The 21,924-nt window shown below is 42.9% G+C and overlaps 1 protein-coding gene across 1 annotated transcript in view; it reads left to right on the plus strand.

Moving 5' to 3' along the window:
* Window positions 1-696: 696 nt before the first annotated feature.
* Window positions 697-21,924, plus strand: part of ptprt (protein tyrosine phosphatase receptor type T) — a 442,632-nt gene continuing 421,404 nt past the window's right edge. The window contains exons 1-5 of the mRNA XM_056300890.1: window positions 697-709; window positions 920-1,080; window positions 1,454-1,564; window positions 4,779-4,860; window positions 17,216-17,331. Of these exons, the coding sequence (XP_056156865.1) occupies window positions 697-709; window positions 920-1,080; window positions 1,454-1,564; window positions 4,779-4,860; window positions 17,216-17,331 (483 nt within the window). The remainder of the gene's footprint in view (window positions 710-919; window positions 1,081-1,453; window positions 1,565-4,778; window positions 4,861-17,215; window positions 17,332-21,924) is intronic.

The raw sequence follows: 21,924 nt of genomic DNA on the forward strand, positions 1-21,924 counted from the left end.
CCAGCGTTCCCCGTGTTGATAGGCAACGGGATAGACTGCTATGCTACCTGAACGCCCTGCCACTGTAAATTTTCCAATAATTCATCCGGTGTGTGTGTTCTGTCTCAGAGAGCTCATGTCAGAGTGTATGTTTGCTGTTCATCACACATCTACAGCACACCTAAGCAAATCTACGCATCCTTTCCCAGTGAATATAGACTTTTATTCACTGCTCGGCAGCCAAACACTACACATTTCTGAGAAAATGGTTTTTGATCGGAAAGTCCGGTCTTCGGATGACTTGGCTTGAGTCTGATCAGAAGTGTCAACCAGACGTCTAAATGTCTGATCAAAACTGAAAAAAATCCCCGAGTATACATAATGCATGAATATGCTGCCCAGTCGGATAACTGTCTGTGATTTCTCTGATCACAGATGGACATCAGGAGGAACCCAGTGGCATTTTCAACAGTCTATACATGTGCATTCAAGTATACTATAATGGAAGAAGATGGTCATTGATAATATTTAGATTTGGTTCTAGTTGTGGATCTGTGGCATATTGTTCCTATTTGGGTTGTTGTTCCACTATACTAACCTTTCCACTGAGATTTCTTCATGTATTTATACTAAAACTGTTGAAATACTAAGTATTAGCATTCATTAGAGTCTTTAATAGATTAAATATGAAAAAAGATGACTTTATATATTATAGCCATGGACAACACACGTACCAACAAGCATGCTCCGTCCAACAGTCCGATTTGAGTCACCTGCCTTTTATCAAAAACCTTCAAATATGCAATTTTAGGCTAAAAGCATTAGATGAAGCGTGCATAGACATGGGAAAACATATGTTTGATGATAGTAGAGCAGTACTTGACTAAAGTGGGCCTTTGCCACCCGTGTAACTGTCCCTCTGGTTTTTGACTGTCTCTAGGTTCTTTCATGGTGGTGAATGCGTCGGGCAGGGCTTCGGGCCAGAAGGCCCACCTGTACATGCCCACCCTGAAGGAGAACGACACTCATTGCATTGATTTCCTCTACTCACTGTCCAGCAGGGATGGAGCCAGTCCAGGAACCCTCAATGTCTATATCAAGGTACACTCAACTGTGTGTGTTTGTGTGTGTGTGCAAGGGGGTTTGTATTTATTGTTTTGTTCCTAAAAAAGAGAGATAGACAGAATTAATGGCTACCAGTAAATTAATAAACAGACAAAAATGAATGAATTTCTCCACAAATGTGTCACATTTTTCTGTTCTTTTCCTGCAGTGACACCGATCAGTGTGTTACGCAAACATTTAGATTGGTTTCTGTGTGCTCCATTTGTTCTGATACCATTCAGTATGTCATTGTGTAAACTGGTTCACCGACACACTGACTAGCGCATATACTGACATGTCACACACTGGTGCTTCTCGTTCTTTTTTTCCCAACTCTTCTCTACTCTCCGTTCTTCTGCTCTCCCTGCAGGTAAACGGGGGCTCTCAGGGTAACCCTGTGTGGAATGCGTCTGACACCGTGACTGAAGGATGGGTGAAGGCGGAGCTGGCCATATCTACATTCTGGCCTAATTCATACCAGGTACAACATGCAGTCTGCAGAAACAGACTTGCACCAGAAAAGAAACAACCCCACCCTCCCATCCCTCTATACTACCCCTGACACACCCACACAAGCATTTTTGGGGGCCCTTCCACAAACCTTAACTGGGAGTTGATAGAAGGATTTTCTCAGATCAATACAAAGGTGGGTTAGAAGGATCAATACTAATACAGGCCATGCGTACAAACACACACACACACACACACACACATAAACTAACGCCTTAAAATAATCACATAATAATCACATACCTCTTTCCCGACATTATTTATTAGTTAAGGAAAATAGCCTGTCTCTCACACTTTCTCTCCCATTCGGATTCAAATATTTATCATTAACAGTTAGTGTCACAACACACAGCCATTCTATCAAAGCAACACAAGACGGTTTTGCCACAGAGCTGGATTCTCAGTGTGTGAGTCTGCTGTTTTTATCTATTATTTAATGGCGGAGAAAAAGAAATTAGATTATTTGTTGCATTTCTGACGGGTCGATACTGGCTCTCTAATTGTTCTCCCTGATGTCTGGTGTCGGAGGCTCGGCTAATATTTGGTGCTTGAACCGCCTGTGGATATTTGACCTAAGTGTTCTCCCATTAGTGTAATATTTACTTCAATCCATCAACAAACGTACCAGAAGTGATCAAATCCATTTTCTCCCTTGTTTGACGTCATCAAATTAATCATTGTTGAAAATGGGATTACGCCTCATTTTTCTTATTCAGGGGTTTATATACCATAATGCTTCTTACACACACACACACACACACACACACACACACACACGTATCCATGTGCACATATATCATATATTGTCCTGTTTTTTTTATTTGTTATTTTTTTTTGGTAACACTTTCTATGAAGCTTGCATCTATAATGCCCTATAAGCACCTATTTATTTTTTCCTCCTTTTTCTTTCCAATTGTACTTGGCCAAATACCGTACTCTTCTGAGCCTTCCTGGTCGCTGCTCCATCCCCTCTGCCGATCTGGGGAGGGCTGCAGACTACCACATGCCTCCTCCGATACATGTGGAGTCGCCAGCTGCTGCTTTTCACCTGACAGTGAGGAGTTTCACCAGGGGGACATAGCACATGGGAAGATCATGCTATCCACCCCCCCCCCCCCAACAGGTGCCCCAACCGATCAGAGGAGGCGCTAGTGCAGCAACCAGGACACATACCCATATTCGGCTTCCCACCTGCAGACATGGCCGATTATGTTTGTAGGGACGCCCGAGCAAGCCGGAGGTAACACGGGGATTCGAACGGGCGATCCCCGTGTTGGTAGGCAACGGGATAGACCGCCATGCCACCCAGACGCCCCGTGCTACCTTGTTTTTATGTCATACTGAGTGTGCTCGTGTGAGCGAATGTGTTGGTTTATATCCCTGACATGGGGTCATCTCCCACAGTGAATACACAATGCCCATCCTTTGGTAGAAGACAGGAACCGCGGAGTGTGAAAGGACGCATGTAGGCGTTGGCACAATGGTGACTGTTACCTAGCACATCATTTTGAACAATGATGCCAAATCTACAAATCAAAACACATTCTGATATTTGAAAACACGGTTTATCCGGTTTCAGCACTCTCCGGGTCATGGAAGTGGGTAAATGAAGGCGTCGACAGTCTGAATCAGAGAACAGTACGTCCCTTAAAAAGAAATGTTAACTTCTGTCATAGCAAAGTTTTGTAACAGCGGCTTTTTTTGAACTCGGTAAACTCCAAAAAGGAAGCCTTGAACGTGTACCGCTTTCATTCAAAATTATTCTCACAGCTATGTAGTGCCTGTAGAAAAGGAGAGAAAACAAAACAAAACAAAACTATAGCCTTTAAAGGGAAGGGTTTGTTGCAAGCGATGAAATGAGGAGAGGAGAGGAGCGGAGAGATGACAACTGAGGAAAACTGGGTAGAGGACAATGGAAGAAGCAAGGGGGGATGAGGACAAGTGAGGAGAATTGGCAGGAGAAACAAGATGACAGACAGGGTGGGGAGACGGGTAAGGAAAAGAGTGAGGGGACAGCAGGGAGGCGAACGGGAGCAGAAGAGAGACGATAGAAGATTTGGCTGCATAGGGGCGCAGAGCAAGGAAAAAAAGGAGACAGGAGAAGCACAAGGTGAAAGAAGAGAGAGAGAGAGAGAAAGAGAGAGGATAGAAGAGAAGAGAGGATAGCCAACAAGTGTGAGAAGGAGAGAGCAGTGCAGGGAAATGGATGAGAAAAGAAGGGTATAAAGCATCGATGGGACAGAGCAGGAGAATAGGGCAAGAAAGGAAATAAGCGAAGGAAAGAGACGAGTGAAGAGTTAAAGGAGATGAGAAGAGGTGATGGGAGGAGAGGAGAGGAGTGCAGTGGAGGGTAAAAGTCTCCCCAGAAGTGTTTAGTATTCAGACTGGCTTCCAGTTTATACTACTGAGGATCCTGACAAGTACAGCGCAGAGCGCCGTGTGTGTGTGTTTGTGAGAGAGAGAGAGAGAGAGAGAGAGAGAGAGAGAGAGAGAGAGAGAGAGAGAGAGAGAGAGAGAGAGAGAGAGAGAGAGAGAGCGAGAGCACAGGTCAGAGCAGAGTGGCTCAAGTCCAAGGCCCATTGACAGCCCTGCTGACCGCCTGTCACCTCCAAAACACAATACATGTTCTGCAGCCTGACAGACAGAATAAAACCGAGGCAGCGAGGAGAGAGAGAGAGAAGAGAGTGAGGACGAGGGGGAGTGAAAGACAGAGAGAGAAGAGAGAGGTAGACAGCCATAGAATAGCCGTGAGAAGAAGAGAGAGTGTGAAATGCGAAAGACGGGTGCATGTGAGACAGGGCGGAGGGGTTAGACTGAAACATGGAGAGGAAAAGGGAAACAGAGATGAAAGAAGAGGCTAAATTAATGAAGTAAGAGGCAGCCTTGAGAATAGAGAGAGGCATTTGGGGTCCGGTATATGTGGATGGCATAAGGATGAAGACAGTAAGGGTTAGAAAAAGGAAGGAGGGAGACTGGAGATGAAAAACAGAATACTGTTTGTTTTCAAGCAGAAAAATGCTCGGGTCACCACATGAGCTTTACATGGGCATCACGATGTCATGCTTTCTAAGAGAGAAAAATGTTTTCAAAAAATGTGTGTGTGTGTGTGTGAGTGAGTAGGGGGTTCAAAAGCTCTATTTTATGTGCAGGGGGCTGACTATTCGTGGTTTGTTTGTTTGTCTTAGGTCATATTTGAAGCAGTTTCAGTCCAGGGTCATCCTGGATTCATTGCCATTGACGACATACGAGTTCTGGCCCATCCCTGCCGTAAGTAATTGTGTCTGTGTGTGTGTGTCCGCTGATTATGAGTGTGTGCTCCTTAACTTTTCTGTGTGTATTCAAAGACGTATTTATGTATCGGCTAGAGTGTATGTGTAGTAACTAGGCTTAGCCTGTGGTGGCGCTGCTGCTGTTACGTACCTGTTGAATGACATGTAACACCGTAGAAGAAGGCATTCAGAAAAACGAGCCAAGCTGAATCAACGTGCTAGCCGTCTGAGTTATTGTGGCGCCTCATTGTTAATCTAAATAACAATACATATATGACACAACAATGTATATATGACATAACTACATATATCACACACACACACACACACACACACACACTTCTGTTTATCTTCGTGTTTGTGCGTGACACCGTGCTATTGTGTCAGTTGTTGTTAGCAAAGGAGTGTGTTTGTGTGCATATAATTCTCAAGACATGTGTGTTGCGTATCAACATATGCCTGTGCCACAGTGTGAAGGTGTATGTGCCACATACTGTTTGATCCATGACTGTCGCCCCGTTGAGCATCATCTGCTGCCAGTTACATCTCTCTCTCTCTCTCTCTCTCTCTCTCTCTCTCTCTCTCTCTCTCTCACACACACACACACACACTGGGGGACAGATTTTAAGGCTTGCAGACAGAAAGGAAAAGGGTCCAAACCCAGGGTCTTCATCACTCAAATCTGACAGAAGCACTTTGCTTCACCAAGCTGTGGCCTACCCTCTGCAAGACACTCACTGACCTATTTATCTCTCTCCTTCATCCTCTCTCTCTCTCTCTCTCTCTCTCTCTCTCTGTTACACTAGCTCTCTTTTTTCCACCTATTTACTTCTGCTTATATTCATGATCTCAGATGATTTAATTCCTCTCATCTCCCACTCTGACATCATGTTGTAGGAATGGTAACCAGGTACTGTGGTATTATTGGTAATCAGTGCTCGTTTTCTGTTATGTCTGTTTCCGGCTCCTCCTCGCCGGACTGTTCCAGTGCATAACCTTCGTCTCCACTTCCTCACAGCAGTAGGCTTTATTTGTCCCCAGCCCTCATCCCCTCATGGAGACTATTAGATAGTCTGCTATGCTGTGCCATTGGGGCGCATGTGGGGTTCTGTTATGCGCCATTATTAATGAACACGTAATGAACATCGTGAAATTGATGACACTTTAAATTCAATTGGCACTTGAACATGGAACACATTTTTGTTGTTAATTAGCATCTATACTGGTGCATACAAGAAATGATTGCCCTCTAAGCTGATATCTTAATTTAATGGCCTTGATGGTTTGAAACTCAACTGGTACTTTAACATATACGCCTGGGTTTTATTATTTCTGTTTGTGCATATAAGAAATATGCCTTTCAAGCTGACAGTTAGTTTTGATGGCCTTGACGTTTTATTGGAAATCTGTAGTTCACAGGAGAGAATCTGTGTTCAAAGTTAAAAAGATGCTGTGCTTTCTTTGTGTTGATTCTACTACCGAACGGCGAACTATGGTGGTAGAGGAGGTTCGCCGACAGGAAGAAGCAGCCAGATGTTCTAAAGCCATAGCACAAGCCAAACAGGGCCGCAGGATGAGGTGGGAAGGTGTTGAAAAGAGGAAACTCACATGGAGTGAGCTCTGGAGCATGGAATCAAACAGGCTAAGTTTCATCATCAAAGCCACATATGATGTCCTGCCCTCTCCCACAAATCTAAATCTCTCGCTTGGAGAGACTCCATCTTGCTCCCTGTGTACAGCCCCAGCAACCCTCAAGCACATCTTGGTTGGTTGTAAGACCAGCCTCACCCAAGGCAGATACACCTGGCGACACAATCAGGTGCTCAGGTGCTTGGCAGCTGAACTCGAGCGCAAGAGGGTTTCCATCAATGCCCAACCCTTCAACAATCAGGAAGGACCCCAGCGTTTTCCAGCTTTCGTTCGCGAGGGGGATAAACTGAAGGCCAACCCTTCACTTCCTGAATTAGGCTCACTAAACTCAGCCAGGGATTGGGAAATGCAGGTGGACTTAGGCCAGAAGCTCATCTTCCCACAGAGATCACAACAACCACCTTGCGACCAGACCTCGTCCTCTGGTCTAATTCTTGCCAGCTCGCTTACATCATTGAGCTGATAGTCCCCTGGGAGGATGCAGTCGATGAAGCGTACGAGTGTAAGAAGCTGCAGTAAGCCAACCTAGCAGCCGAAGCAGAGGACAGAGACTGGAAGGTGAAGGTGCGCCCTGTGGAGGTGGGTTGTAGGGGCTTTGTTGCCAGCTCCACAGTAAAACTCCTGAGGGAACTAGGAGTCATAGGGCAGGCCCACAGGAGCGTGATCAAAGAGCTAGCCGACACTGCTGAGAGGACTAGCCACTGGATATGGATCAAAAGGAGAGATGCCGTCTGGGCTGCCAGGGTGAACAGCTAACCACAGGTCACACACCCAGGACCGATCAACCTGTGGTGGGCCTGCCTCAGCGGAGGGTGTCTTGTGATAAAAGGCTGAAACACCCTGTGATGCTGAGGTACACAACTGATGATGTGTCCTGGTGGTGGCAATGTCACCTTGGCAGACATCTCCAGTTTATTTCCCACCGAAGCTGTTGCAGTGCAAACACTGGGGTTGTTAATAACTAGTCCTTTTGTGAAACCTGATTTTACATTTAAATATCCATTATTACAAGCTTCAGTCTTAAGAAGAAAAAGGCGATTAATCATGATTAATCACAGCTAATTTTGTGATCAATTTATTTTCTTAATCGATCAACAGCATGTGTGTGTGTGTATATATGTGTGTGTATATATATGTATATACAGTGCATCCGGAAAGTATTCACACCCCTTCACTTTCCCCACATTTTGTTATGTTACAGCCTTGTTCCAACATGGATTAAATTCCTTTTTTTTCTTCTCATCAATCTACACACAGTACCCCATAATGACAAAGTGAAAAAGGTTTTGTAGACATTTTTGTAAATTCATTAAAAATAAAAAACTTAAATATTGCATGTACATAAGTATTCACACCCTTTGCTATGACACTCAAAATTGAGCTCAGGTTCATCCTGTTTCCACTGATCATCCTTGAGATGTTTCTACATCTTGATTGGAGTCCACCTCTAGTAAATTCAATTGATTGGACGTGATTTGGAAAGGCACACACCTGTCTATATAAGTTCCCACTGTTGACAGTACATGTCAGAGCAGAAACCAAGCCATGAAGTCAAAGGAATTGTCTGTGGACCTCCGAGACAGGATTGTATCGAGGCACAGATCTGGGGAAGGGTACAAAAAAACATCTATAGCTTTGAAGGTCCCGAAGAGCACAGTGGTCTCCATCATTCGTAAATGGAAGAAGTTTGGATCCACCAGGACTCTTCCTAGAGCTGGCCGCCCAGCCAAACTGAGCAATTGGGGGAGAAGGGCCTTGGTCAGGGAGGTGACCAAGAACCCAATGGCCACTCTGATAGAGCTCCAGCGTTCCTCTGTGGAGATGGAAGAACCTTCCAGAGGACAACCATCTCTGCAGCACTCCACCAATCAGGCCTTTATGGTAGAGTGGCCGGATGACAGCCTCTGTTCAGTAAAAGGCACATGACAGCCCACTTGGAGTTTGCCAGAAAGCACCTAAAGGACTCTCACACCATGAGAAACAAGATTCTCTGGTCCGATGAAACCAAGATTGAACTCTTTGGCCTGAATGCCAACTGTCACGTCTGCTAATACCACCTTGCTAATACCATCCCTACAGTGAAGCATGGTGGTGGCAGCATCATGCTGTGGGGATGTTTTTCAGCGGCAGGAACTGGGAGACTAGTCAGGATCAAGGGAAAGATGAATGGAGCAAAGTACAGCAAGATCCTTGATGAAAACCTGCTCCAGAGCACTCAGGACCTCAGACTGGGGCGAAGATTTACCTTTCAACATGACAACGACCCTAAGCACACAGCCAAGACAACAAAGTCTGTGAATGTCCTTGAGTGGCCCAGCCAGAGCCCAGACTTGAACCCTGTTGAACATCTCTGGAAAGACCTGAAAATAGCTGTGCAGCGACGCTCCCCATCTAACCTTACAGAGCTCGAGAGGATCTGCAGAGAAGAATGGGAGAAATACCCCAAATATAGGTGTTCCAAGCTTGTAGCTTCATACTCAAGAAGACTTGAGGCTGTAATCGCTGCCAAGTGTGCCTCAACCAAGTACTGAGTAAAGGGTGTGAATACTTATGTACATGCAATATTTCAGTTTTTTATTTTTAATAAATTTGCAAAAATTTCTACAAAACCTTTTTCGCTTTGTCATTATGGGGTATTGTATGTAGATTGATGAGAAAAAAAAAGGAATTTAATCCATTTTGGAATAAGGCTGTAACATAACAAAATGTGGGGAAAGTGAAGGGGTGTGAATACTTTCCGGATGCACTGTATATTTGCTTGTTTTATTCCCCTGTCTTTGTGTGGATACCTTCATCTCCATTTCTCATTCCCTTTATTTTTTTGACTGCCCCTGAGTTTTACGCTCCCATTTCCTGTCTCATTTCCTGTCTGCCCTTCTTCTTCTTCTTCTTTCTTGTCGAACTCTCTATTTTGCCTCTTATTCTTTTTTGTTTGATTTCGTCCCCTTCATCTTTTTGGCTGGACCAGCCAGCGGAGCCAGCCCTACAGCCACAAATGCCTGAGTGAGTGATCATGTTTACGATGACTGAGTGATCGAGTTACATGGCAGGTGACCAACGACGTCACTAAAGTTACACGATTGGTCAGCTGACCAATGTCCTCACTGGTAAACACGGATGTCAGAGTCTCCCTATTAGCCGTTGTTCTTTCAAAATGACTCGCTGCAGCAGTTCCAGCTAGTTCCACATTTATTGCACCCTAATAGACAGAATATATTGCTGCTCGTGGATATACTACTGAAATGCCAAGAATGGAATATTTTGCTGCTCTTTCCACATCTGGTTACTCACTGTAACAGTCCAGCATAGAGCAGAGTAGGAGAGAAAACAGCTCTCCATGCACCGAGAGGCACGAGGGAGAGCACAGTTAAAATACCCCAAATAACAACCACTCAGACAAAGCACTCAAAACAGAGTGAGTCTTAGAAAAAAGAGACTTCCGCAGTTAGAAACAGACGAAGGAGGAGGATGAGTTAACAGATAATTAGTATAGGTATACTTACGGTTAAATTGTCTCTTTCAAATCAAACATCCCAAGATTTGAGTAGAGAGTGCAACTGCATTTATTTAACTGCATTCTTGCAGCTGCATTTATAACCTTTTTTATTTACTTGAATGTAGCTTAACCATGTCATGTGATATGCTACTTTAGTACACTTTAACAACAAATATTCCTGGCACCACTACAGCAAATTGCAGATAAACATTTATTATCCAGGAATTCACATTATAGACACTACCACTGACTCTCCCTGTAACAAATTAGCCACAATTTTGAACATTGACCATACACGCTCCAGCCATACACTAGGTTTTCACTTATTCTTGTTTTCAATCCATCTTTTTCATGCTCTCTCTCTGCTCTGTTGTTTTTCCTCAAACCATATATGGGGCGCTTGTGGAGCCAGTTTGTAACAATCTCTAATGAAATTAGTTAAAGGGAGCAAAAACTGCATGAAAGAGACAGACAGACAGACAGACAGACAGACAGACAGACAGACAGACAGACAGACAGACAGACAGACAGGTGGCGGGACAGAGGGAATAGGGAATGGGTCCGAGCTGAAGCAGAATGAAAGCAATAAAAACAGAAGGGGAAGTGCAAAGTGGAAATTGGAAGCATCAGATGAAAGAAAAGATTGTCACTTAAATGTATCAGTAGTGAACCGTGATGCGCCCTCTGACCCCCCTTGCCTCATCTGGGAAAAAAAGCAAACTACCAGCCCAGCTTAGTACTGTGTCCTGTCCTGTAGTAATGCAAAAGTTACCCATGACAATTCCAGTTCTGAAACAAAAATTAAGACGCTAGCCCAGCCTAGGCAATGCAGCGAGCAAACAACATGGAGAGAGTAGGAGTTATAACAGAAACAAAAAACAGCTCATTTCTGGGTGGTTGGGTTAGGGTTAGTTTTCTCTTACTTGATGATAACTCTGTGAGAGTAGCTCAGTGTATCTGTGGAGCGGCAACATGAATTTGTCTGTCACTCACCAGTTCACATTTTCTTTTTTTCTTTTTAATTTTTCCCATTTTTCTCCCCAATTGTACTTGGCCAATTACCCCACTCTTCCGAGCCATCCCAGTCGCTGCTCCACTCCCTCTGCCAATCCGGGGAGGGCTGCAGACTACCACATGCCTCCTCCGATACATACGGAGTCGCCAACCGCTTCTTTTCACCTGACAGTGAGGGGTTTCGCCAGGGGGATGTAGCACATGGGAGGATCACGTTATTCCCCCCGCCCCGAACAGGTGCGCCGACCAACCAGAGGAGGCACTAGTGCAGCGACCCGGACACATACCCATATCCGGCTTCCCACCAGTAGACATGGCCAATTTTGTCTCTAGGGACGCCCGACCAAGCCAGAGGTAACACGGGGATTCGATCCAGCGATCCCCATGTTGGTAGGCAATGGAATAGACTGCTATGCCACCCGGATGCCCAAAAAACAGCTAATTTCTAAAGCTAAATGCACATCCTCCTTGCAAATATTGCATCATCACACTAGCTGTGTGCACCTCAGCAGAATACGGTGACAACAAGCCGGGCGTAAAACGCGTGAGAGCCACACCCTCCTACCATACAAAACCAGCAGAATTTCATGTAAACCCTACACATCATAACAGCACACAACCAGCCAAGTAACCATTAGCCACAGAACCTTCAGTACCATGGACAGTAGACAGAGCTTATGGTATTTTGGGAACCCACCATCACAAGCAAGCAGTATTGTTAATGAATAATATTATTAGATTGGCACAGCGGCCTATTACAGTATATGTGCATAATGACCGCAGAGTTGGTAAATTTACAGATTGGCCGGTAATTCTGCATCATGACTGTTTTACCAAATAAACCTTAACATTAATATACAAAACAGTGGCGGCGGTGGCCAGAATAAAATCAGTTAGCACGGCAACCTATTAGATTCTAAATAACTTACCCTTTGTGTAGGTCTTCCTTTGCCGATTAACTCCAACTTTTCATTAAATGTTAATCTTGAAAATGGCATAGGTAATACATTTGCAACAATGTCCTCCTCACTAGTGGTAATGTTACTCAAGGCTTCCGTCGCAAACCAACAGGCTAGCTAGCTAGCTAGTTCATTGGTGTTTTTCATTCTTGCTAGGTTGTGATTCGTATTCCCCTGTAGTTGGCGGAACTTGTCATAAAGTTAGCAATAACAAAGCCCACCCATTTAGAGGAACGATATGATTGGTAAATTTTACAGTTATTTGAAATTGCTCTCTCATTGAATTACTATTGTTCGGAGCGCTGTAAAATTATAGCTGGACTGCCAATGACAGAGCTGTAAGCATAAGGTTTTCTTTCCAGCAAGCACAGAGGCAGTCGAATTCTGATAGGGAGACAAAGGGGCTTCTTTCATTTAACCCTTCACATTCCAACACAAACTGAACAGGCAGGTTTGAAGCGTTTATTTCCTCAGAAACATTTTGTTTAGATGTTGATTGTCAAATTATGAATTGATAAAAGTAGAACTGATGAAGTTTTAAATTTTATTTTTTAGAATATCTTAGGTGCTCTCTGAGTGCCTAGAGGGCTCTGACAGTTCCCCTCTGATCTGTATTCCTATGTACAGTATTTATTATGTATTTACTATATCTTTGTTCTTTCGTTTTTCTGAGTAAGCCATTTCAGCAATGTAACCATACTGGCTTTTTTTGCATTTAGCATTGCTTAAATTTATCTCCACCAACATACTCTGGTTAGTAACAATAACAAATCGACTCGTACTATTTTATTTGACATTTTTCATTCAGTAAAATTTACACATTGGTTCATTTTTGTTCCAAGTTTTGTAATGAACATTGTGAAAGAAAAAAGATCTGTTAAATATTAACCTGTTTCATGGGTACACCCTTATAGGAATTACATTTTCCTCTTAAGTAAATGGTTGTATAGTTTCAGTGAGTATCCATGTGTTGATATATCTTTTGCTCAAATAACATTAACTTGGAGATTTTTCCGTGTTTGTTCTTTTTTGTTATTGGTTTATATAATTTCAATGAGTTGCAAATAATGGTGGTACAAATGTATATAAAACTGTCACTGTTTGAACTGAACATTGCGTCGTGACACCGTCTTGCTTGTTTATGTTTGTCATTGTGTGTATGACTTTATTTTTTTTCCGTCTAGTTTTCGTTTGGTATTTTCAACATAAGTAGACATATTTGTCTGTTTAGTGTTCGCTCAATTTTCTGAGTCTTAGTACTTGGGGTCAACTGCACAAAGTAATGGGGAGTGCAGGAGAGAGGTGAAGAAGAGAGTGCAGGCAAGGTGGAGTGGGTGGAGAAGAGTATCAGGAGTGATTTGCGACAGAAGGGTACCAGCCAGAGTTAAGGGAAGGTTTACAAAATGGTTGTGAGACCAGCTATATTACAGTGGTGCTTGAAAGTTTGTGAACCCTTTAGAATTTTCTATATTTCTGCATAAATATGACCTAATGAGACAAAAATATTATACTTGGTCATTTATTTATTGAGGAAAATTATCCAATATTACATATCTGTGAATGGCAAAAGTACACTACCGTTCAAAAGTTTGGGATCACCCAAACAATTTTGTGCTTTCCATGAAAAGTCACACTTATTCACCACCATATGTTGTGAAATGAGTAGAAAATAGAGTCAAGACATTGACAAGGTTAGAAATAATGATTTGTATTTGAAATAAGATTTTTTTTACATCAAACTTTGCTTTCGTCAAAGAATCCTCCATTTGCAGCAATTACAGCATTGCAGACCTTTGGCATTCTAGCTGTTAATTTGTTGAGGTAATCTGGAGAAATTGCACCCCACGCTTCCAGAAGCAGCTCCCACAAGTTGGATTGGTTGGATGGGCACTTCTTGCGTACCATACGGTCAAGCTGCTCCCACAACAGCTCAATGGGGTTCAGATCTGGTGACTGCGCTGGCCACTCCATTACCGATAGAATACCAGCTGCCTGCTTCTGCTCTAAATAGTTCTTGCACAATTTGGAGGTGTGTTTAGGGTCATTGTCCTGTTGTAGGATGAAATTGGCTCCAATCAAGCGCTGTCCACTGGGTATGGCATGGCGTTGCAAAATGGAGTGATAGCCTTCCTTATTCAGAATCCCTTTTACCCTGTACAAATCTCCCACCTTGCCAGCACCAAAGCAACCCCAGACTATCACATTACCTCCACCATGCTTAACAGATGGCGTCAGGCATTCTTCCAGCATCTTTTCATTTGTTCTGCGTCTCACAAACGTTCTTCTTTGTGATCCAAACACCTCAAACTTGGATTCATCCGTCCACAACACTTTTTTCCAGTCTTCCTCTGTCCAATGTCTGTGTTCTTTTGCCCATCTTAATCTTTTTCTTTTATTGGTCAGTCTCAGATATGGCTTTTTCTTTGCCACTCTGCCCTGAAGCCCAGAATCCCGCAGCCGCCTCTTCACTGTAGATGTTGACACTGGTGTTTTGCGGGTACTATTTAATGAAGATGCCAGTTGGGGACCTGTGAGGCATCTGTTTCTCAAACTAGAGACTCTAATGTACTTATCTTCTTGCTCAGTTGTGCAACGCGGCCTCCCACTTCTTTTTCTACTCTGGTTAGAGCCTGTTTGTGCTGTCCTCTGAAGGGAGTAGTACACACCGGTGTAGGAAATCTTCAATTTCTTAGCAATTTCTCGCATGGAATAGCCTTCATTTCTAAGAACAAGAATAGACTGTCGAGTTTCAGATGAAAGTTCTCTTTTTCTGGCCATTTTGAGCGTTTAATTGACCCCACAAATGTGATGCTCCAGAAACTCAATCTGCTCAAAGGAAGGTCAGTTTTGTAGCTTCTGTAACGAGCTAAACTGTTTTCAGACGTGTGAACATGATTGCACAAGGGTTTTCTAATCATCAATTAGCCTTCTGAGCCAATGAGCAAACACATTGTACCATTAGAACACTGGAGTGATAGTTGCTTGAAATGGGCCTCTATACACCTATGTAGATATTGCACCAAAAACCAGACATTTGCAGCTAGAATAGTCATTTACCACATTAGCAATGTATAGAGTGTATTTCTTTAAAGTTAAGACTAGTTTAAAGTTATCTTCATTGAAAAGTACAGTGCTTTTCCTTCAAAAATATGGACATTTCAATGTGATCCCAAACTTTTGAACGGTAGTGTATGTGAACCTTTGCTTTGAGTATTTGGTGTGCCCCCCTTGTGCAGCAATAACTGCAACTAAACGTTTCTGGTAACTATTGATCAGCCCTGCACATCGGCTTGGAGGAATTTTAGCCCATTCCTCCATACAGAACAGCTTCAAATCTGGGATGTTGGTGGGTTTCCTCACATGAACTGCTCGCTTCAGGTCCTTCCACAACATTTTGATTGGATTAAGGTCAGGACTTTGACTTGGCCATTCCAAAACATTAACTTTATTCTTCTTTAACCATTCTTTGGTATAACGACTTGTGTGCTTAGGGTCGTTGTCTTGCTGCATGACCCACGTTCTCTTGAGATTCAGTTCATGGACAGATGTCCTGATATTTTCCTTACAAATTCACTGGTATAATTCAGAATTCATTGTTCCATCAGTGATGGAAAGCCGTCCTGGCCCAGATGCAGCAAAACAGGCCCAAACCATGATACTTGCCACCACCATGTTTCACAGATGGGATAAGGTTCTTATGCTGGAATGCAGTGTTTTCCTTTCTCCAAACATAACACTTCTCATTTAAACCAAAAAATTCTATTTTGGTCTCATCCGTCCACAAAACAGTTTTTTCCAATAACCTTCTGGCTTGTCCACATGATCTTCAGCAAACTGCAGATGGGCAGCAATGTTCTTTTTGGAGAGCAGTGGCTTTCTCCTTGCAACCCTGCCATGCACACCATTGTCGTTCAGTGTTCTCCTGATGGTGAACTCATGAACATTAACATTAGCCAATGTGAGAGAGGCCTTCAGTTGCTTAGAAGTTACCCTGGGTTCCTTTGGGACCTGGCTGACTATTACACACCTTGCTCTTGGAGTGATCTTTGATGGTCGACCACTCCTGGGGAGGGTAACAATGGTCTTGAATTTCCTCCATTTGTACACAATCTGTTTGACTGTGGATTGGTGGAGTCCAAACTCTTTAGAGATGGTTTTGTAACCTTTTCCAGCCTGATGAGCATCAACAACACTTTTTCTGAGGTCCTCAGAAATCTCCTTTGTTCTTGCCATGATATAGTACTTCCACAAACATGTGTTGTGAAGCTCAGATTTTGATAGATCCCTGTTCTTTAAATAAAACAGGGCACCCACTCACACCTGATTGTCATCCCATTGATTGAAAACACCTGACTCTAATTTCACCTTCAAATTAACTGCTAATCCTAGAGGTTCACATGCTTTTGCCATTCACAGATATGTAATATTGGATTATTTTCCTCAATAAATAAATGACCAAGTATAATATGTTTGTCTCATTTGTTTAATTGGGTTCTCTTTATCTACTCTTAGTACTTGTTTGAAAATCTGATGATGTTTTAGGTCATATTTATGCAGAAATATAGAACATTCTAAAGGGTTCACAAACTTTCAAGCAGCATTGTATATGGTCTGGAGACAGTGGCACTGATGAAATGACAGGAGGTGGAGCTGGAGGTGGCAAGGTTGAAGATGCTAAGGTTTCTATGGGAATGACGAAGAAGGACAGGATTAGGAATGAGTATATTAGACAGACAGCTCAGGTTGGACGGTTTGGAGACAAAGCAAGGGATACAAGATTGAGATGGCTTGGACATGTGTGGAGGAGAGATGCTGTGTATATTGGGAGAAGGATGTTGAATATGGAGCTGCCAGGGAAGAGGAAAAGAGGAAAGCCAAAGACCAAAGAAGAAGTTTATGGATGTGGTGAGGGAGGACATGCAGGTGGATGGAATGACAGAGGAAGATGCAGAGGACAGGAAGAGATGGAAACCGATGAGCCACTGTGGCAACCCCAGATGGGAGCAGTCGAAAGTAGTAGCAGTAGTAGTAGTAAAATTTCTGAGTCTCACGAACCGTCTAGACAATGTAATACCCATATCATCCCCATGACAACATAATCAAGTAATCTTGAGGAACCAAATTATGTGCACCAAAGATGGCAGGGATGACGCACCAAGAAATATCATCTCAGCGCCCTCTTCAGTAATGTAATATCTTAATATTTACCCAATCTTTTTTTCTGTGTGTTTCAGGGAAGGCGCCTCACTTCCTGCGATTACAGAACGTGGAGGTGAATGTGGGGCAGAATGCTACGTTCCAGTGTACTGCAGGGGGTAAATGGTCCCAGCATGATAAACTATGGTTACAGGTTTGTAATTTCGTATCTCAATGTCTGATCTGAAAATTCAAAATTATCATGTTTATATAATGTTGTATATATAACTTCGTTAAAAGAAGCACTCAATGGTAAGAAAAGTGCTCAACAAATACGGAGCAAAATAATCCAGTGATTCAAGTAAATTCTGGATTATATATATATATATATAAATAAATACATATACACTCACTGGCCACTTTATTAGGCACACCTGTCCAACTGCTCGTTAACGCAAATTTCTAATCAGCCAATCACATGGCAGCAACTCAATGCATTTAGGCATATAGACATGGTCAAGACGATCTGCTGCAGTTCAAACCAAGCATCAGAATGGGAAAGAAAGGTGATTTAAGTGACTTTGAACATGGCATGGTTGTTGGTGCCAGACGGGCTGGTCTGAGTATTTCAGAAACTGCTGATCTACTGGGATTTTCACGCACAACCATCTCTAGGGTTTACAGAGAATGGTCCGAAAAAGAGAAAATATCCACTGAGCGGCAGTTCTGTGGGCGAAAATGCCTTGTTGATGCCAGAGGTCAGAGGAGAATGGCCAGACTGGTTCGAGCTGATAGAAAGGCAACAGTAACTCAAATAACAACTCATTACAACCGAGGTATGCAGAAGAGCATCTCTGAACGCACAACACGTCGAACCTTGAGGCAGATGGGCTACAGCGGCAGAAGACCACACCTGGTGCCACTCCTGTCAGCTAAGAACAGGAAACTGAGGCTACAATTCGCACAGGCTCACCAAAATTGGACAATAGAAGATTGGAAAAACATTGCCTGGTCTGATGAGTCTCGATTTCTGCTGCGACATTTGAATGGTAGGGTCAGAATTTGACGTCAACAACATGAAAGCATGGATCCATCCTGCCTTGTATCAACGGTTCAGGCTGGTGGTGGTGGTGTAATGGTGTGGGGGATATTTTCTTGGCACACTTTGGGCCCCTTAGTACCAATTGAGCATCGTGTAAACGCCACAGCCTACCTGAGTATTGTTGCTGACCATGTCCATCGCTTTATGACCACAGTGTTCCCATCTTCTGATGGCTACTTCCAGCAGGATGACGCGCCATGTCATAAAGCTCGAATCATCTCAGACTGGTTTCTTGAACATGACAATGAGTTCACTGTACTCAGATGGCCTCCACAGTCACCAGATCTCAATCCAATAGAGCACCTTTGGGATGTGGTGGACCGGGAGATTCACATCATGGATGTGCAGCCGACAAATCTGCAGCAACTGCGTGATGCTATCATGTCAATATGGACCAAACTCTCTGAGGAATGTTTCCAGTACCTTGTTGAATCTATGCCACGAAGGATTAAGGCAGTTCTGAAGGCAAAAGGGGGTCCAACCCGGTACTAGCAAGGTGTACCTAATAAAGTGGCCAGTGAGTGTATATATATATATATATATATATATATATATATATAGCGTTTTTTTTTCTTCCCGAAACCGTCAATGGTGTTGTGAGTGCTCAACTAATGAGGAGCGGAATATCAACACGGATACAGGAAAAATTAAAAAATGTAAATGTATTAAAAAAACATTTCCTGCATCCGTGTTCCGTGTTGAGATATATATACATATATATTCAATTCAATTCAATTTATTGTCATTGAAAACAATGTTCATGCACATGTTAAAAATGAAATGAGGGCTGTGGCTTCACCAAACAGTGCAAGACAGATACAGAAACACAGCAAACACAGTATAAGATATACACAAATGAAGACCAAAAGCTAAAAATAAGTTAAAAAAGAGCAAGAGTACAAAATATTTAAAAATATCTACAGACATTCAGTGGGTGGCCAGGTTCAGGTGGGCAACAACTTGTGGAAAGAAGCTGTTTTTGAGCCTGGTAGTGCGGGCTCTGAGGCTCCTGTAGCGCCTCCCATAGCACAGGGGGGAGAACAGTCCATGGTTGGGGTGGGAGGGATCTCTGGTGATGCTGAGACCACTTCGAAGGCAGTGTTTGTGATAAATGCCTTTTATGGCTGGGCGCTGGGTACCGGTGATATGCTGGGCCGCCTTGACGACCCGCTGCAGAGCTTTCTGGTCTACTGAGGGGCAGTTGCCGTATCACACTGAGATGCAGCTGGTCAGGATGCTCTCTATGGTGCAGTGGTAGAAGTTGGTGAGAATTTTGGAGGATAGATGGGCGCTCCTCAGCCTCCTCAGGAAATGCAGGCGTTGTTGGCTCTTTTTCACAAGGGCCTGGGTGTTTAATGTCCAGGAAAGTTCCTCGCTGATGTGGACTCCAAGGAATTTATATATATATATTCAACAATCTATAACATGCAGTACTGTGAATCATAAAAGCCATGGTGATATGTAAACACTTGCCCTCCTCACCAATTAGTCTGTCTCATTATATGTGTACAAGTGTGTGTGTGTGTGTGTGTGTGTGTGTGTGTGTGTGTGTGTGTGTGTGTGTGTTCATGCATGTGTGTGTTTGTGGGAGAAAGAGAGAGATGTGTCTCTTTCTGCATTTGTGTGTGTGTTTTTGCATATGTGAGTGCATGAGTGGGTGTGTGCGTGTGTCTGTATGTGTGTGCGCGTGTTTGTGAGTGATTCAATACATTTGTACACTTGCATGGATATGCTTAAATGTTTGTCATCGAGTACGTGTGAGCATTTGTATGTCATATGCATCTAGAATGTCTCTATGCAGATTCCCTCTCTTATGAGATACAGTTTCATTTAGTTCACATAGATCTGTGTTGCCAAGGCCCTCAAATAGTTCCCTCAGTGGTGTTCATTCATTTTAGAGCAGGCACCAAACTGGCTACTGATACTATCTTTAAGGTGACATAGAAAAAGCCGTTCATCTCACCTGATTCCCCCAAGATCGTAATCGGTGATTTTAACTTTATTTTAAAATACTCGCTGCCAAGCTTTTATCAGTATGTTTTCTGGTCCCACATGGTGTGACAAAGCCTTAGACTTGTGTTATGGGTCTATGAAAGGGGATTACAGATCAGGACCCCTGCTTAGCCTATCTGATCATTACACAGCCCATCTTTTACTCACATATAAGACTGTTTGCCAAAAAATGAAGTACTAAAAAACCAGGACAAGTTATTGACAACTGAGGACCGTTCCCTTGCCCTACAAGGCTGTTTTGAGTGTGTGGACTGGTCAGTGTTTCTTGATTTAACAGGAGCTATAAATGAACTGCCATTGTGGTGTGTAGCTTTGTTGTTTTTTGAAAGACTGCGATTTTGTCTAAAGAGGTAATAGTCCTCCCAAATAATAAACTTTTGATTTCCAACTAAGTAAAATCTGATATGGCAAAGGAAAGCTTTTTATAGTGGTGATGCAACCAAAAAGAGATAAATAAAAAAAACACCAAAAAAACCCAATAAAAAGGCCAAAATCATGAAAGCAGAAATTAACTGTAAGAGCTGCCTGGAATGATATGAAACAAATAACCAGGTGCCATGACACAAGAGGAGGAACACAGTTAATCTTGAGGGATTTGATTCTAATAAACAACTAGCTGACAGTTTAAATTATGGCTGTTTGAGTTTTGCAAAACATTATTTCACAGAACAAATAGACAAATTGAAAAGCAAGACTGAGTCAAGTCAAGCACTAACCATTAATGTTGACACAGTTGTAAAGCTGTTTAGACACTGATTGCAAAAATGGTCCAGATCCTGATGAAATCTGTGACTATAGTGCTTAGGACTGGTGCAGAACAGCTCAGTGATAAACATTTCATTAATGTCCTTATTGCCAAATGCAGAATCCCAAAGACCTTTAAATGGTCTTAAGCCTGTGGCACTCACATCTTAAGTAGTGGAGGTTTTTGAGAAAATCATAAGTGACACTTCAACAATGGGTCAAGATTTTGCCTGGTCCTTTATAGTACTTACAGGTTTGGCTGAGACATGGAGGATGCCACCCTGACCTTGCTGAACCATCTATATTGTCTCCTTGGTCTTCCATTGAGCCATGCTAGCCTTCACTTTATAGATTTTTCTTTGCTTTTCATGCACTTCAGTCAAAATTTTCTTGTGTATATACATCTTTCGACATTTTATTGAAGCTTATCTAGCAAGTGTCAGGAGCAGGACCACACCTCAACCATGCCACTTCCGGCATTCCTATAAATCGTTCTGCATTTAATACCATTGTACCATCTAAACTGGTATTAAAGCTTAGGGACCTTGGTCTATGTAATTCCATCTGTAGTTGGTTGTATGACTTTCTGACAGGCAGACTTCAGACCGTGAGAGCAGGTATCGGTTACTCATCTACCATAGTTCTCAACAGAGGAGCACGGCAGGGTTGTTGCCTTAGTCCCTTACACTACAGTCTGTTCACACATGACTATGTTGCCACATATAATAGCAACATAGTGAAATTCACAGATACAGATGACACCACAGTAATTGGACTAATAAATGATAACAATGAAGATGCCTGTTGGAAGGAGGTGAGGGACCTATCAATATGGTGTCAATATAACAACCTCTCCCTAAATGTTGCGAAAACAAAGGAGATCATTTTTGATTTTAGGAAGTCCAAGACAAGTTCAAACATCAGTTTACATCAGTGATGTCCCTGTTG

This window comes from Lampris incognitus, chromosome 2 (assembly GCF_029633865.1).
Source record: "Lampris incognitus isolate fLamInc1 chromosome 2, fLamInc1.hap2, whole genome shotgun sequence".
Taxonomy (NCBI): Eukaryota; Metazoa; Chordata; class Actinopteri; order Lampriformes; family Lampridae; genus Lampris; species Lampris incognitus.